Source organism: Acipenser ruthenus, chromosome 8 (assembly GCF_902713425.1).
Source record: "Acipenser ruthenus chromosome 8, fAciRut3.2 maternal haplotype, whole genome shotgun sequence".
In the NCBI taxonomy this organism is placed as follows: Eukaryota; Metazoa; Chordata; class Actinopteri; order Acipenseriformes; family Acipenseridae; genus Acipenser; species Acipenser ruthenus.
Window position 1 is genome coordinate 2,946,492 of NC_081196.1, and position 17,053 is coordinate 2,963,544.

Here is a 17,053-nt window from a genome sequence, read left to right on the forward strand (position 1 = left end):
GTGTATGCACAATGCACACATGAAGCCTATCCCGATCGTGTCAGAGCGCGATGCATTGTTCTAGTTCAGTGTATGCACAATGCACACATGAAGCCTATCCCGATCGTGTCAGAGCGCGATGCATTGTTCTAGTTCAGTGTATGCACAATGCACACATGAAGCCTATCCCGATCGTGTGAGCGCGATGCATTGTTCTTGTTCAGTGTATGCACAATGCACACATGAAGCCTATCCCAATCGTGTCAGAGCGCGATGCATTGTTCTAGTTCAGTGTATGCACAATGCACACATGAAGCCTATCCCGATCGTGTCAGAGCGCGATGCATTGTTCTAGTTCAGTGTATGCACAATGCACACATGAAGCCTATCCCGATCGTGTCGGAGCGTGATGCATTGTTCTTGTTCAGTGTATGCACAATGCACACATGAAGCCTATCCCGATCGTGTCAGAGTTCGATGCATTGTTCTAGTTCAGTGTATGCACAATGCACACATGAAGCCTATCCCGATCGTGTCAGAGCGCGATGCATTGTTCTAGTTCAGTGCATGCACAATCACCATGAGGACTCCGAAGGACCACCAGTCTGCGCTCTGAGAGTGTCCTCGCCGGTTCACCACCTCTGGAGCCATGTACTCCACAGTGCCGCAGAACGAATAGGCCTTCTTCTCGTGGTCAATAGACTCTTTACTCAACCCGAAGTCTGAAAACAAACACAGAATAAACTGGAGTTATGCGTCTCATCAACTGGATTGTTTAATGCTCTGGTTATGTAATGAATCAGCGTCTCAGCCCACTGAACTGAATGGAAAGGCGAGGGACGGGCGTGAGCCTCAAACCACACTAAAGACTAAGCTCTGCAGAGGAGAGGCAAGTACGGGTCTTAGGCTGATGTCAGTATTATTAACTCATCAGCCGCTAGGAGGAGATCCATTACAGATGAATTAGATAAACACTAAGATATCTAACACCACACACACACACACACACACACACACACACACACACACACATGACCGTAATACTATAATTGCACAACTCTAAATATTAAAACATCTATATCTACTAGCAGGTATATATCTCTACTAGCAGGTATATATCTCTACTAGCAGGTATATATAGCTACTAGCAGGTATATATAGCTACTAGCAGGTATATATCTACTCTAGGTATACACTGCACTTTTTGCCATTTTTTTTTATAATCACTTATGTTTTTAAATTAACAGTCTTTCATTTGCAAGCCACCTAGCTTGAGGCTATGTTAATATCTGTTAATATTCTCTAATCTTACATACCTGTTAATTTTATATGTCCTTCTTCATCAAGCAGTATACTGAAAAAGATATCAACAGTATTGGTTAGAGACCCTGGAAATCTCAAGACACACACACACACACACACACACACACACACACACGCGCACACACACACACACACATAAGCCAGTTCTATATTGTAGGACCAAAGAAGAAATGCATCTTGAAAATAAAATATGGGTTACAAATCAATTTAAGACAGTTTACTTTATTTTTAAGATATTTAAGTTTTAAAACAAAATACATTAATTTCATGGCGGTACGATACAGAAACATTTTTTAAGAGACATCCCAAAATAAATACTGATTTATTATACAACATAAGAAATACTTTTAATGCACTACAGAGTATACTGTATGGAGGTTATACATTATGTATTTGCATTAAGGGCCGTGGGCCTTGAAATACTGAATATAAATGAATAATTGATTGAGTGACTGATTGATTGAGAGTGATTGATTGATTGATTGACGACAGAGCTCCCCAGGAGTACAGGTATTTATTCAAGCTGTCTTACTTTTCTGGTTTGAGATCTCTGTAGATAATTCCAAGGCTGTGCAGATGATCTAACGCTAGTGCCAGCTCAGCAAGGTAGTATTTGACGTCTTCCTCAGTGAACATGACCTTTCAGAGGAGGAAAAACCCACAAGTTATTAAACAAGACCCAGCTGCAGCACAATGCAATAGAGAAGGGCCCTCGACACCTCCATGTGGAATCGAGAAGAAAAGAACACATAGGACTGGGTGCTCATTAGAGAAATATGTGTAGCTACAAGGAACAGAAATAAGACTCACATTGCATAGCCTTATTAACATCCCTGGTGTACAAGCTATTGTAAAAAGTATAAGCTGTCCCCAAATCAACACATGAAGTAAGAGAGATGTCACTCTGTTAAAATACTGATGATAGAAAATGAAAATCAGTTTGCCCAGCATTTTGGATTTACTTTTAAAGGGGAAGTACTGTCTTGCCAGAAATAATACAAGGATAATAACAATCCAAACTAGTTCTACATTTTATCACTAAACAAACAGGAGGCTTGTCCGAGGCTAAGAAGAGAAAGCATGGAAATAAGACATGTATGCCGCTATTCACAAGACACACAACATGAAACACTCTGAATGCAGCTTGCGCATAAAATGTGCACAGTGGGATCAACGTCACAGTATGCCATCATGAAATAATACAAATACATTTTCTTTAAAAAGGAAAGCACAAAATTACACTCTGCACAACTTGCACACAATGTGTGAAATCCACATGATTTGCAAGGAAAGTACTTTTTCAGTAGATGTGATGCTGCTAGTACGTTATGATAATGCCCACTTCCTTGATGTTGATTATATCAGCACTGTGGGTTGCAATGTCACTCAGTCTGTAGCCTCCTGGAGCACATGTGACTATGGTGTCGTCATGGAAGCCTGAAGGATTTATTCTTGGCTCAGTTTGCAATCAGCCAAGATAAATTTAAAGCCGACTGCATTTAATAAGATTTCCATACCTCCTGGTCTTGGTTAATTCCTGAACGCTTAATCTCGCTGCTGTCTTGTGTTCAGCCTCTGGGGAATTGGTGCTTGTTTCACATCTTTATTGAAGCAGATTTTTATAATACAGGGAAAAGGAATACAGGGCAGAGAACCTGAATAGCATTAGAAGACTTTAAAAAAAGAAGAAGTCACAGCCAGAAACGTTATTAAGATTGTTCTTTTTTTACCTCTTTGGATAATCGCGTAAACAAGTCTCCCCCTCTGAGGAAGTCCAGGATGAGATAGAGCTTTCCTTCAGTCTGAAAAGCTTCAAAAGAAAAATAAGTCATTAAAAACTGAAGTAATCCTAAGAAGCAAAAAGAGTAACAGCAATTAAAAGGCAATGCATTGTTTACACCAGCCTGCACCCAGTGCACGGTTTAAGAACTACCTTCAATTAAGTCTATTACTGAAATGATCAGGAGCCAGGAGTTTGATGCTAAATCGTTTGTTCCTCCCTTATTCAGTTGCTGTATGAACAACTCCTAGTAGTAACCCTACAGATAATCCTGCTGTGACGGGCAGTGCGATCAGTTAACTCTGCACGGTTTGACTGTTCAAACTCCTGGCACCCAGTCATTTTAATAATATACTCAAACAAGGGAGGTTGTGAAACCCAGGACAAGATAGGGAGCTAGTTTAAAAACCTGCAAGGCAAAAATGATCCAGGAGGGGACAAAGTTCTTTGATTGTCATTTGTTCAATCATTTCTACACAAACAGAGTATAAAGTTAACACAAGTACTGAATAGTACTATATATCTATTTTATCAATTATTTTAACAGGGTACACTGTCAAAATACATGACCACATAATACTAACCATAGTGTAGTTTTACAATGAAAGGATGATTCACTTCCACCAGTATATCACGCTCCATTTTTGTCCGAACACGATCTCGAACTGAAATGAAAAAGCGAATGCAGGAATATTTTAAAGTTCAATGTCTTTCGGCATTATTTATACACACACCTGTCTGTCAAGTCAATAACTGGTTTTCTACCCCATTTAAGATTTCATTATAGACAAACCACATTCCTGCGTCACCTTTTCCCTTCGACAGAGTGATTTCAATAGTTCTACAGCACAGTGTCCTCCTTGACTCCCACTAGAAAATCTCTACAACAAAACCCTGCAGTTTCTCTTTCAGTACGCCAGCGACAGGGCTTCTGTACAATGAAGTGATCTGGATCGGAAGACAATACGAAGCCAGAATCAATTTGAAGAGGGTGCAGTAGATCATACAGAGTGAAAGCACTCTTTTTCGACGGAACTGGAACCAGGTATTAAAAAAAAAAAAAAAAAAAAAAAAACTGGCTATTTGCTTTAACGAGAATACAAGTACAAGCAGAAGCCAGAGTATGCGTAGCCAAGCGAGAGAAATGCATCCTGCTTTTCCTTGACAGGTGCCATGTGATCTTGAAACAGGGTCCTCAGAACGGGAGAATTGCAACACACAGATGGGTTTGAACCCTGGCTTCCCAAGGAGAAAAGAAGCTAGAAGTTTCTAGCTGAGTCAGTTTTAACTTTACTGGGGGCTTCAGAGTTCAAGAAGATACTTGTTAAGGCCACTAGCTCTCCTAGTGTATTTGAGTCCCTCAGGAAATGATGTCAGAATACAAAAATAGACAAGCCTGGTGGAGTGGCTGTGGTAGCCATGTGATACCAAGGTTGAGAAAGCATAGTTTACCGGACAAAAGCATACTTTATTTAGACCAAAAAATTATAATAATTTCAACATGAACAGAAGGTCACCCTTTTTCTGTGCGGTTATATCTGACTCACTGTTCTTCAGAACAAGAATTGAATCACTGTGAACAACAATCATCACCAGCAGTGCTGCAAAAAAGCTCTTAGTCATCATAAACCATAATAATAATAATAATAATAATAATGGTGAAAATGTCAGGGACCATTCGACACAGCAAGGCAATGTTGTGCATGAACACCATTTACATGTTCCATTTAAAATGACAAAAAAAAAAAAATTGGTTCATTCCACTTTGTAGAACATCATTCACCGCACAGAAAATCCACTGAGACTTCCTATTATACCTGGCAGTACTGGCTCAGTTTAATAGAACCATTACAATACACTGTACTGGCTCAATTTGGGTAGCAATTTCATCAGAATCCACACAAGTCTGGCTCAAAACTGAACAATGCTCATCTGCTACTACCGTGGAGGTCACAGTTGACGTGACAAGCAAACATACAAAGTGAATTAAGGGATGACGTGTCTGATTATATCCAGAAATTACCTAGCCTGTTTGTCAGTTCCAAAGTTAAGAGTGCTGGATAAAGAATAATCATATAGTTATCCTAGAAGGCTACGTATCTGTGTAAAAACGCTGGATTTAAGGGTTACCTTTTAGAGTAGCCTTTTTAAGCACCTTCATTGCATACAGCTGCCCCGCATCTGGTCCTGTAACCTTTCTCACCAGAAACACCTGTGGGGAAGAATGATGTAATGGGTTATGTAAAGAGAACAGATGCAAGGGACACTTGTGGCTTTGCATAAAGAAGGTCTCCATTTCCTTCTTCCTGGTACCACATATCTTCTAGAAGACCACATGAGAGAGTCTGACACAGGACCAGTGTAACAGTGGAGCAGGAAAACTATAAATACGCACCCCCCTCCAAAATAAAATCTAACATGAAATAATAGAATATAAATGTATGGTTGTTTTGTATTATGTTCAAATCAAACTAAGAGAAATTGTGTTTTGTGGTTTAATGGTTACATCTCTCCATTCGTTTCCAGTCTTTGCGTTTAATATATTTTCTACAAAAAGAAACAGCGTTTTCCTTATTTTCTTCCTCCAACTTGCCCGAAGTGGGGTTTTTTTTTTGGTTTTTTTTTAAATTATTTTTTAACTTGCTTCCATCTGGTAACCTGGATTGAGATTATATACACTTTAGCTCAAAGAGCCAGCTGCCCAACGTTTCGATATGTTGTACATATCTTTCTCAAGGGAGCCTGTGTTTGAATCAAAACATTGGAGGTATTTATAGATTTCTGACGGCATGACAACGACTTGTTATTGTTATATATATCTATATATATCTATATCTATATATCTATATATATCTATATATATCTATATCTATATATATATATATATATATATATATATATATATATATATATATATATACAGTGCCTTGCGAAAGTATTCGGCCCCCTTGAACTTTGCGACCTTTTGCCACATTTCAGGCTTCAAACATAAAGATATGAAACTGTAATTTTTTGTGAAGAATCAACAACAAGTGGGACACAATCATGAAGTGGAACGAAATGTATTGGATATTTCAAACTTTTTTAACAAATAAAAAACTGAAAAATTGGGCGTGCAAAATTATTCAGCCCCCTTAAGTTAATACTTTGTAGCGCCACCTTTTGCTGCGATTACAGCTGTAAGTCGCTTGGGGTATGTCTCTATCAGTTTTGCACATCGAGAGACTGAAATTTTTGCCCATTCCTCCTTGCAAAACAGCTCGAGCTCAGTGAGGTTGGATGGAGAGCATTTGTGAACAGCAGTTTTCAGTTCTTTCCACAGATTCTCGATTGGATTCAGGTCTGGACTTTGACTTGGCCATTCTAACACCTGGATATGTTTATTTGTGAACCATTCCATTGTAGATTTTGCTTTATGTTTTGGATCATTGTCTTGTTGGAAGACAAATCTCCGTCCCAGTCTCAGGTCTTTTGCAGACTCCATCAGGTTTTCTTCCAGAATGGTCCTGTATTTGGCTCCATCCATCTTCCCATCAATTTTAACCATCTTCCCTGTCCCTGCTGAAGAAAAGCAGGCCCAAACCATGATGCTGCCACCACCATGTTTGACAGTGGGGATGGTGTGTTCAGGGTGATGAGCTGTGTTGCTTTTACGCCAAACATAACGTTTTGCATTGTTGCCAAAAAGTTCGATTTTGGTTTCATCTGACCAGAGCACCTTCTTCCACATGTTTGGTGCGTCTCCCAGGTGGCTTGTGGCAAACTGTAAACGACACTTTTTATGGATATCTTTAAGAAATGGCTTTCTTCTTGCCACTCTTCCATAAAGGCCAGATTTGTGCAGTATACGACTGATTGTTGTCCTATGGACAGAGTCTCCCACCTCAGCTGTAGATCTCTGCAGTTCATCCAGAGTGATCATGGGCCTCTTGGCTGCATCTCTGATCAGTCTTCTCCTTGTATGAGCTGAAAGTTTAGAGGGACGGCCAGGTCTTGGTAGATTTGCAGTGGTCTGATACTCCTTCCATTTCAATATTATCACTTGCACAGTGCTCCTTGGGATGTTTAAAGCTTGGGAAATCTTTTTGTATCCAAATCCGGCTTTAAACTTCTCCACAACAGTATCTCGGACCTGCCTGGTGTGTTCTTTGTTCTTCATGATGCTCTCTGCGCTTTAAACGGACCTCTGAGACTATCACAGTGCAGGTGCATTTATACGGAGACTTGATTACACACAGGTGGATTCTATTTATCATCATTAGTCATTTAGGTCAACATTGGATCATTCAGAGATCCTCACTGAACTTCTGGAGAGAGTTTGCTGCACTGAAAGTAAAGGGGCTGAATAATTTTGCACGCCCAATTTTTCAGTTTTTTATTTGTTAAAAAAGTTTGAAATATCCAATAAATTTCGTTCCACTTCATGATTGTGTCCCACTTGTTGTTGATTCTTCACAAAAAATTACAGTTTCATATCTTTATGTTTGAAGCCTGAAATGTGGCAAAAGGTCGCAAAGTTCAAGGGGGCCGAATACTTTCGCAAGGCACTGTATATATATATATATATATATACATACATACATATACATATACATATATATACACACACACACCTAATTTAGATCTTTTATTTAACATCATGTAATCAAATAAACTACAAAATGAAATTGAAAAGTCTACCGGAAGCCATAACAGTAGTTCAGTATTTCATGTTAGATTGTTCGTTTTTTTTGTTAAGTATATGGAAAACTACAAAGCGGTGTGTAATTCAACACGTTAACGTAACATTATTCAGCAGGTTGCATTCGACTTTATGAAGCAAAATTAGTTAATTCTATAGGATGATGCAAAACGTACGGCCATAGCTGTATATTATCAGTCTAAAAGTCTTCTGTTCTTGTGGCACTTTGTCATGTTGAACACAGATTACACCGTCTGTCTTGGAATCTGAAGCTTTGCTTTCACTGCCAAAAAGCAGTAAATCTGCCTGGCCCTGAGATCATCTTTGACTCAATGAAGCTCGACAACAGGAGGACAGCAGGTTCTTTAAGCCTGTGCCAGACAATCAGAGACAACAGGACTGGGGTTTTAGAAGAGAGTTACTGCATACCAAACCAGCACAGTTCAGAGTCGTACTAACTATAATTTGATACAACCTAGCAAATTAACAAAGGGATTCCGCTGTCTGGTTTGCAGAACTGTGCCAGGGAAGGTGCAGGAGTTGTTTTAAAAGAATTCCACACTCAGTGTTTTCACCATTTATTTTTGTTCAGTGAAACCACAATGACCTGAACCCCAATTATCTGAACCCCTCTGTTATCAGACCAGCCTCTTGATAACCTGCCTGGTTGTGCGCAGTGCTCTCTACCCTGCTGTCACAGAAAATGTGCTAACCAGCCCGCAAGCTCTGGTATTTACAGAGGTTTAAACAATTTCATTTGTAATTGTTTGGGGGCAATACTTCCTCCACGGTCTGTTAGACTTGACTTCGACGCCATGCATGATACGACAGTAAGATGTACTGGAATGTTCTGAAATCTGCTGTTTTGATTGGCTTCGAGATTTATAAACATTACTGGAATGTGGGGTCTCACACTTTGCAGGGGGGGTACCTTCCCATGTCAGCCTGACACACACACCCTAAAACAGCTCGAAACTGTCCCGGTGCATCTGCAGACAGACCTACCTTCCCAAAGGAGCCCTGACCCAGGACCTTGCGCAACTCAAACTGCCGTGGATCCCCTTTCTCGTGGCCCTCTTTCACGTGGTGCGTGATTGTAATTTCTTTCATATTCCCTTCATCCTGGGCATGGAAGAAAAGAAGAAAAAAAAGTTTTAGACTCAGTGTTGCGAGGAACATGGTGATCGAAGGTTTAAATACTTCCAGATATATCTGCATAATCTTGACCTGAAACAAAGTAAAAAATGAGGACTACAGTAGACAAAACTGAAAATAAACTCAGTATCCCATGAAATTACCTTTAAATAACAAAACAGCGGGGCTACGTTATTTTAGTTAGTGACAGATCATTCACCAAATCGTATACAGTACACACACACACACACACACACACACACACCCCTTGACAATGGCAACAAATTACTTTAATTGAAGTCACTGTTACAATTAAACTGGCTAAGCAGTTGAATCACAATTATTGTCTCTAACATATCAATTCCAATTTCTTGTAATTGGGAATTGATTTTAAAAAGAAGCTGGAATTGAAAAACAGGAAGTGACCTGCGCCCTGGTGCAGTGTGAGTGCACTGAGGGTGTAGGGAGTGTGAAGTGTTCAGCAGGCAGGAGGAGGATGTGCGTATGACAGCTCCCACACAATCGCCTTGCTGCCCTCACACCAGCATCATCAGGTAGGAGTGGAGAGGTGGTGACTAAGAAAAGTGCTCTTCATGCCAGTTTCACTTGTTAACTCTTTACAAGCCTCACCTTTGTCAGATTGCTGTACTGTTTTTCCCCCAACTATTTATCCTACAGTAAATTCAGAATGATATTTAAATAATGGGATCCAATAGTAAAAGTACTGTGTGTACCTTGAATTTAAAATCGGAGTTGACATTTTTTGACTCTGCTATAAAGTCAGTTGGTTTTCAATATACAGCATGTTGATTGCATTTGTATGTTTTCTCTAAGCCGATTATTTCTTTACACCTGGCAGTATTACCAGACCCTGATTAGCATTCATCTACCGAGCTATTACTTTAGACATCATAGACTGAGATTAGTGCTAATCAGCATCTGTGAAAAGTACCGACCCTATGAGATTCGAAAACAAAACCTACTAAAATAAATAAACACATAAGTAAATAGATCGACATTACACATGTCAGGGACGGAGATAAGGCTCCTATTGCATAGCAGTTTCACCCATTCCAGGTTTTTAATATGAGCTTGATTAGCCACAGTGTACAGGTAACAAGCTCAGGTGTGTCTTGTTAAACTCATAGTAAAACAAAGTATTTCCATCCCTGAACTACAGTTCTTTATTTTGACTACAGGTGTGTATTTATTGATTTATTTTGAATACCCTTGTAGAAGACTAAACGGTACACCCTAACCCTGAAGCAGCGATTAAAGTACATCTCTCCTTGACATTTAGTCATTTAAATTCCACATGAGAGAAAAGGGCTGTACAGCAGCAAGCAGTGAAAAAGCATTTCCGATGCACTGGGCTATATTACACTGTATGATTCACCCTGCCCGGTCAGTGACAACATGTGTTATTGTAAACAGAGATTATTTCTAAGGGGAAAGCATTTTCCTCAGGAGGGTGAAACATGTCTCTGCTCCTACAGTAGCTTTTTTTGTAACTATTACTGAATGCAGTAAAATGAAAAGATACAGACTATGAAACCCAGCACTCCTTGCTGGAGCAAGCATTATTTCCAGCGTTTAAGATGCATCAGCTGATTTGGCATTTGGAAATGCGTAGCTGACATCTTATATACAGTACTTGAATGATTTGCGCTCCAAACGGTTCTGCAAAAACGGATAGAAACAGACCAGCCAGAAATAGCTTTTGCACAATGTACAGTCCTGGAACTCTACACAGTACAGTACATTATGAATCACTTGCACTGGAATATCAATTTCAGCCAGAAAGAAGAAAACAACTAATACTGTTGCAAAGTCACTGCACTGTGTGCCTTCAAACATATTGTCTGCTCCACATTACATGAAATAGAAAGGTATAAGGTACAATTCAATCAGGTCTACATTTGAGAAAAAAGAATTTTCTATACAATAACCAGTTTTACCAATGAAGCTAATTCAGCAAATTCACTGTTGGTCCTCTTTTAAATTCACAACACTGAGGTATAAGCTCTCTCAACACTAAAAGAATGAGAGATTAAAAAGGGACACAGTTTCAAAGCGATGCATGCAGCTTTCTCTCTCGGTCCTGTTTTGCAAAGAACAATACCTGTATTCCACACGATGAGCACATAGGGGCCGCTGCAATGCTCCTGTCCATTCTTTTTAATCCTATAGATAGTTCATGCTGTTTGCATTCTGCCAGTAAGGCAAACATCCTTTTTTTGAAGAGCTGCCAAATGGTCCACTTACTCCAGGCACTGGACAGGTATCATGACAGGTTATGTACGGCACAGCAGAGAAACCCAAAGTACAGGCCTGAAGAGGAAAGCGCTTTGAGAAGTGAAGCAGACGGCAGTCCTGATTCACGCGCTCCAGTGACTAATCCTGTTGCATGCACTGCAGGAGCACAGTTCATGTTAATTCAATTAAAAGGCAGCCGTCAAAGGGCAGTCCGATCCCAGGGATAGCGTTCAAAAGGACAGCTGAATTACAGTACACCTCCTCCATGAACCACCTTGAAAAATTAAACACTGTTCTAGTTACAGCGAGTGCCTCTCAAGAGGTTTGTATGAGAATACGTGTCTATGTACTGTAGGCACACAACTGTATTTTGCTAGTGATGAATGGTTTACAGCAGCATTCACTTAATTTAAAAGGGTGTTGGAAAACAGGGACAAGGGACGATGGGGCAATTTGCTGCAAGATACCTTGAGCTACAGTATCAGTTGCAAGTAGAAAGAGGATCATCATACATCCACTGTGTGTGTGTGTGTATGTGTATATATATATATATATATATATATATATATATATATATATATTATATATATATATATATATATATATATATATACATATATACACACACACACACACTGCTGTGCAAAAGTCTTAGACATGTTGCATTTTTCAACTCTGATGCATTATGAGCATCAACAATTTACTCAAAGCCTCCACTAGTGTTTTCTACTGTTATAACAACCTTGACTTGCATAAAGAAGGAAAAACATTGAGTGAAATAGCTCGCATCACTCGATTTTCAAGGTGTGGTATCAGAAGCATAATCAACACGTACAGAGAAACATCGTCTGTAATTGACAAACCCAGGGCTGTCTAACAAGGATAAGCACTATTTGAAGACAATATCCTTAGATAGAAAGAAGACAAGCGTTGAATTGACAACAGAACTGGCAGAAGGCACAGGTGTCGTTGTCCATCCATCAACAGTCCAAAGCACCTTAGAAATTGGACTATGACAATGGTCAAATTATGTTAATGTAGAACTAAACTTAAAACCTTTTGATACATTTATGGGTGTACTGTGTACATTTCTAAAGATTTCTTCCCTATAATTAGGATGCACTCAACACTACAGTGCAGCATCTCTGCTTGGTCTGCTGTTTACTGGGCTCCAATAGGGCGCCCTGCTCTACAGCACTGCGGGTACAAATGTTGAATGCTGTAATGGATATTGGTTGGATTCTTATGGAATAGCAAACCCTCTGTGCCAGTGTAATAATACAGTGCAGTGACAGCCTCCACGCGCGCCTGGAGAACGATCTTTGATTGCATGCCTGTGAACACACCACACACACACACACAGGCTCACACATACGAGCACACAAGTACAGACAAGCAGACAGACAGAAAGATGCAATCACACACAGACAGTGAGGCGCTCACAACAGCAGCCTTGATGAGACGAGCCAAGCGGCTCGGTGGCATTTATAAAAAATGCAGGAATGTGGAAAAAAATACTAATAAATGACCTTCAGTTAATGGCTTTCAGAGGAAATGTCAAACTGACTGAAGGTTTTTTTTTTTTTTAATTCACAGTCAAAACCCATATCAAAAATAATATTTATCAGTTGTATAACTATTTACTACAGAATACATAACTGTAACATTTACTTTTATAAAAGCTGTAATGCTGTTGGTCTATGATGCCTGTACCCAAACTATAGACCTGTAGGGTTATTGGGATTGTTAATGAAGTCGTATGACTCAGGTACTTGAAATGCATTGCTTGAAAAAGCGTCAACAACGCAAATACCGACCCAACGTTAAGAGCAGCACTCCTGACATCTGCATACTGCACATGGCTTCTGAAATCTTACATGTTTTACAGCTCCTACACTTCCTCGATCTTCTACAGTAGGAATACCAATTCTAATTACAAGCTAGGGCAACTGAGAACCTGGACACTGAACTGCTGTAAGGAAATCCAAACATTCCACAGTTAAAAAAAAAAACAATGATACAACAATTATAAGAAAATATATATTGTATGGTTCTGAAGTAAGTTTACTTTCCTGAAACACATTTTTAGCAGCACACAAGCCCTTCGTTCCAGCATTAGGGGAAGGGGTGGAAGCGGTCTTATCAGAAGGGAAAAGAGATAACAATAAAAGAGCTGACAAGTTTGTCTTAACACGCAATGTTTTCTGACATATGCAAAACAATACAGAAGGACCCGATGAAAAACAAAAACAGTGTATCGGAGGTGCTCCATGCAGCAGTGGGACCAAACCACAGTTATAACCACCTACAGCTGCAAGTACTAGCAGGTCTGTTTGGCTCCCAGAGTGAGACAACAGTTTAAAATCTATTGGGTACTGGGGAATGCAAATAAATAGCTTTCTGATAAACTGGCCTGGCGGGATGACTGAACTATGGAAGAATGTACAGTAGTTTTATTTTCTGTACTTTTTGTTTTTCAGTATGCAATCTATCACAAAGTAGACGTCAGAACAAGCTCATTGCGTTTTGTTTTCTCTTTTCCTGTGCAGACGGTGCCTCTGAAAGAGACACCCTGCCCTGCTCCTGCATCCCCCCATCCTGGGATAATCAGTGAAACCTGTCATGTGATCGGCTGAGAAGGAGAAGGAGACAGAGCGAAATCGTACGTGGTTTCTTTTTCAACATGGGAAGGAAAGGGTTGCCATGCTTTGTAAAATTTTCCAGTACATCCCCTTTGTGTGAACTTGATTTTTTTCCAATTTGAGGGAATGCATAAGATCCCTGATCCCTGATCCAATGAACATAAGAGGGTGGGGCAGCTTGCTTCCATCCAAACAAAATCAGGAGTCTAGCCAGAAGGGTTGCAAAGGCCACAGTGTCTGACTGCAGCCTAGATAGGGGAACATTGTTATCTACCACACTGAAAAGTGCAGTGAGTGGGGTAGGGTCAATGGGCACTTGTAAGGTTTGAGAAAGGGTCTCTAAGACAGAGCTGCGTCATACAGATCTTTTATATAAGAAACAAAACAAAGCAAATCACGGAGCGCTCTTTGTACTGCGTGGGATGATCCATTGTGGAATGCAGGCAAAGAGCCCAGTCTCCCATCAAGGGCTCGCTCTGATATTGAGGGCACTATCTACTTTACAAGTGGAGCTGGACAAATATCAATTCATTAGTACAGTACAGGCTGAAATCCCTTCCTGGCTGGCCGGGTGAGTAAAAGGACAGCACAGAGAGTTCTATTGGCACAGCACACTGCTTTTGAACATGCATGCACGCACGCATGCATTCACGCATGCACAAACACACACACACAAAGTAGTTTGTAGAAACCATATTTTGCTACCAACCCACTACAAAAAAAGATTTTGGTTTTACTGAATGAAAATGAATCTTCAAATTGCTATTTTGATTCATATTATTTTTGTTGTTTTGCAGCACGCAACCAAGACTTTTAATTTTTTTAATTCTACCAACCAAAAATTGCGCACCCAAATGTAAATGACCGATTGTATGCTTTTGTACAAATACAAAATTAGAGGCATCAGCAACATGAAAAAGAAAGTAGATTACCATGACCTGCATCCACTGCTACGTGCGTCTAACAATGCAAGAGACAAATCCAAAGTGACAGTCAAACAGGTCCCTCCTGCTATCCCCAGATACTCTCTGACTCTCAAGGGCTTGTGGAAAGAATGTACATTATAGCAATAGGTGGGGTGTGAAGGAATGATAAATCAACACCACAATGTTAACAACAACTGTTCCCCAAGCATTACAGTGTAGAACAGGAATAATGTTCCACCTCCACAAATACAAAAATCACATGTATTTATGAAAATGTTTCATTCTAGATAGTTCAGCTTTGTCATGAAGACATGCTGTATCAGGGTAAAGATCGGCATTGTTATAGCCCCTTCCCTTTCTCAAATCAACACAGTATTTAATCATCCTATCACGGTGCAGATACATTACCAATACAGCCTACAATCTTTGCACGTACAATGCAATTTACTTGCTGGACAATTAAGCAGACGTGTCACAGTAAAAAAAAAAAAAAAAAACGGTGCTGCATTAAACAAAGAAAACAAGACCAAGCCTGATCTGCGCAGTGGAACACGAAACTCGAACACTTCAGCAGCCTTGATCCTTTACTCACGCATGCTCCCCTGCAAACTCTCTTCTTGCTCTTCAATCTCTGTTGCAGACAGATAGAAATTACTCTGCCAAAGGTGATTTTGTTATCCATAACTACGTAACTTCAAATTGACTGACTGGATTTAGAAATGGTGTGTTGTTTTTTGAAACGGATTGAGGGGTGCTTCTCGACCTCAATACCGCTGTGCCGGAGCGTCTCTTGTCATTAAGCCTGTAGTGAATCGAGCAGGAATTCGAGCCCAGTTTACTGTAGCAGGTGATTTGATTTAAATCCAGCGTCACTGGCAATGTCAGGAAGAGATTAAAAGATTCTCCCTGGTGACCAGCTGCTGAAACCACCTTTCAATGCGTTTTCCCAGTGAAGGCTGGGAGGTATGGCAAACACAGGGCTGCCATCACTTTATATATATAGAAATCATTTTCTATAAACACACTTACCAGCTCTAATTGTAAGAGGATCCAACAGCCACTAATATTTATAGTACCGCAAGAGTAAACAGATTTAACATGCCTCTTAGTTTCTGTGATGCTTGCAATACACTTTCAAAATTCTGTGTCACTCTAGTTCTGTTGCTCCATGTTATATTATTATTCTTTCCAACCCCTAATTCTGTCTAACTAGCTTTCAGATAAATTCAGTAAACAGGCAATGCCTATGATTATCTGATTCAACTACTTAATGGAAATTGCTTTAAATACTTCCAGGGTTTGACATTAACTTTATACCTGCAAAGTGGGCAAGTTAAGCAAGGTTTTACCAGCCCTCAGTGAATGCAGCCTGTCCGAACGGGGCAGGAAGACAGTGCTTAGTGTCGAGCCCTGGCTTTGCTGACAGCCAGCAGCAGCAGGACTGTGCAGACTCTGTGTTATCAAGATATAAGCATGGGGCGATCGGTTCAATATCACTCCAGTTACTCTTTGTAACAAGATGAACCCTTTACGGTCCTGTGTCGGACCTGGTCTTACATTATTATTTTCCCTTTCCGGTCCAATGTCAGACCCTGTCCGACATCATCAAAAAGACGTAAAAAACAGGTCTCTAGTTGTTTTCTCCGGAAAAAGCCGAGAAAACCATTTAATGGCAGAGTGAGACCGATAGGAGCCGAGAGAAGCCGAAAAAAAAGGGGCGTATCTGAGGAATACAGATAGACCCAGCACCACAGAGATAACACGGACATAAACAAACAAGATAGCTACTTCTGCATCCAGCACTCAAAGAATATCACAGACATTTGCAGAGATTTTTTGAGATGTTATAGTAATAAAATAATGACTTGGTTCGCATTATTGAGGAGTTTGGTGATAAAACGAGTGATCAGGAGATCATCTACTATGAAGAGGTATGTGAAAAATACAGCGAACAAGGGGTGGGGCTGGGCTGGAGATGCAGTACTGAGTGTCCTGTTGATATGCAGTGCCTTTTAAACCTGTTTTACTGTGAAAAATACTTTTAAACACCGCGTCTAAAATAAACTGCGCGTGTGAAAATAAATTGGACCCGACGCGCTGAATAAATGGACCGCAAAGGGTTAAAACCACAAGGAACTGCAACTGACTGGAATTTAGGTAAATCATGAAATAAAATTCAAGAATACGAGGCCAAAGGAGTTCCAGTACGCAGAAGCAATGTTGTTAGCTCCATATTAGGTTATGTGTTTGTCTACAGAATCCATCAGTCTAATGTACATCTGTCTGTAATCTCAGGGAATTACGATGCTGACATCAAAATAATTCAGGGACT

The 17,053-nt window shown here is 40.0% G+C and overlaps 1 protein-coding gene across 6 annotated transcripts in view; it reads right to left on the reverse strand.

The window, feature by feature from the left end:
• The window catches only part of LOC117971026 (ribosomal protein S6 kinase alpha-3), a 57,937-nt gene that overhangs the window by 13,543 nt on the left and 27,341 nt on the right, over positions 1-17,053 (reverse strand). For 5 of the 6 annotated variants that reach the window (XM_059028060.1, XM_059028063.1, XM_059028061.1 and 2 more), the window contains 7 exons: positions 8,769-8,885; positions 5,213-5,294; positions 3,667-3,747; positions 3,033-3,112; positions 1,835-1,941; positions 1,296-1,333; positions 559-701 (listed from right to left, as the gene is read on the reverse strand). In XM_059028060.1, the coding sequence (XP_058884043.1) occupies positions 559-701; positions 1,296-1,333; positions 1,835-1,941; positions 3,033-3,112; positions 3,667-3,747; positions 5,213-5,294; positions 8,769-8,885 (648 nt within the window). Of the gene's footprint in view, positions 1-558; positions 702-1,295; positions 1,334-1,834; positions 1,942-3,032; positions 3,113-3,666; positions 3,748-5,212; positions 5,295-8,768; positions 8,886-11,019; positions 11,086-17,053 lie in introns of those variants that run through there. The other variant, XM_059028062.1, reaches the window with a different exon arrangement.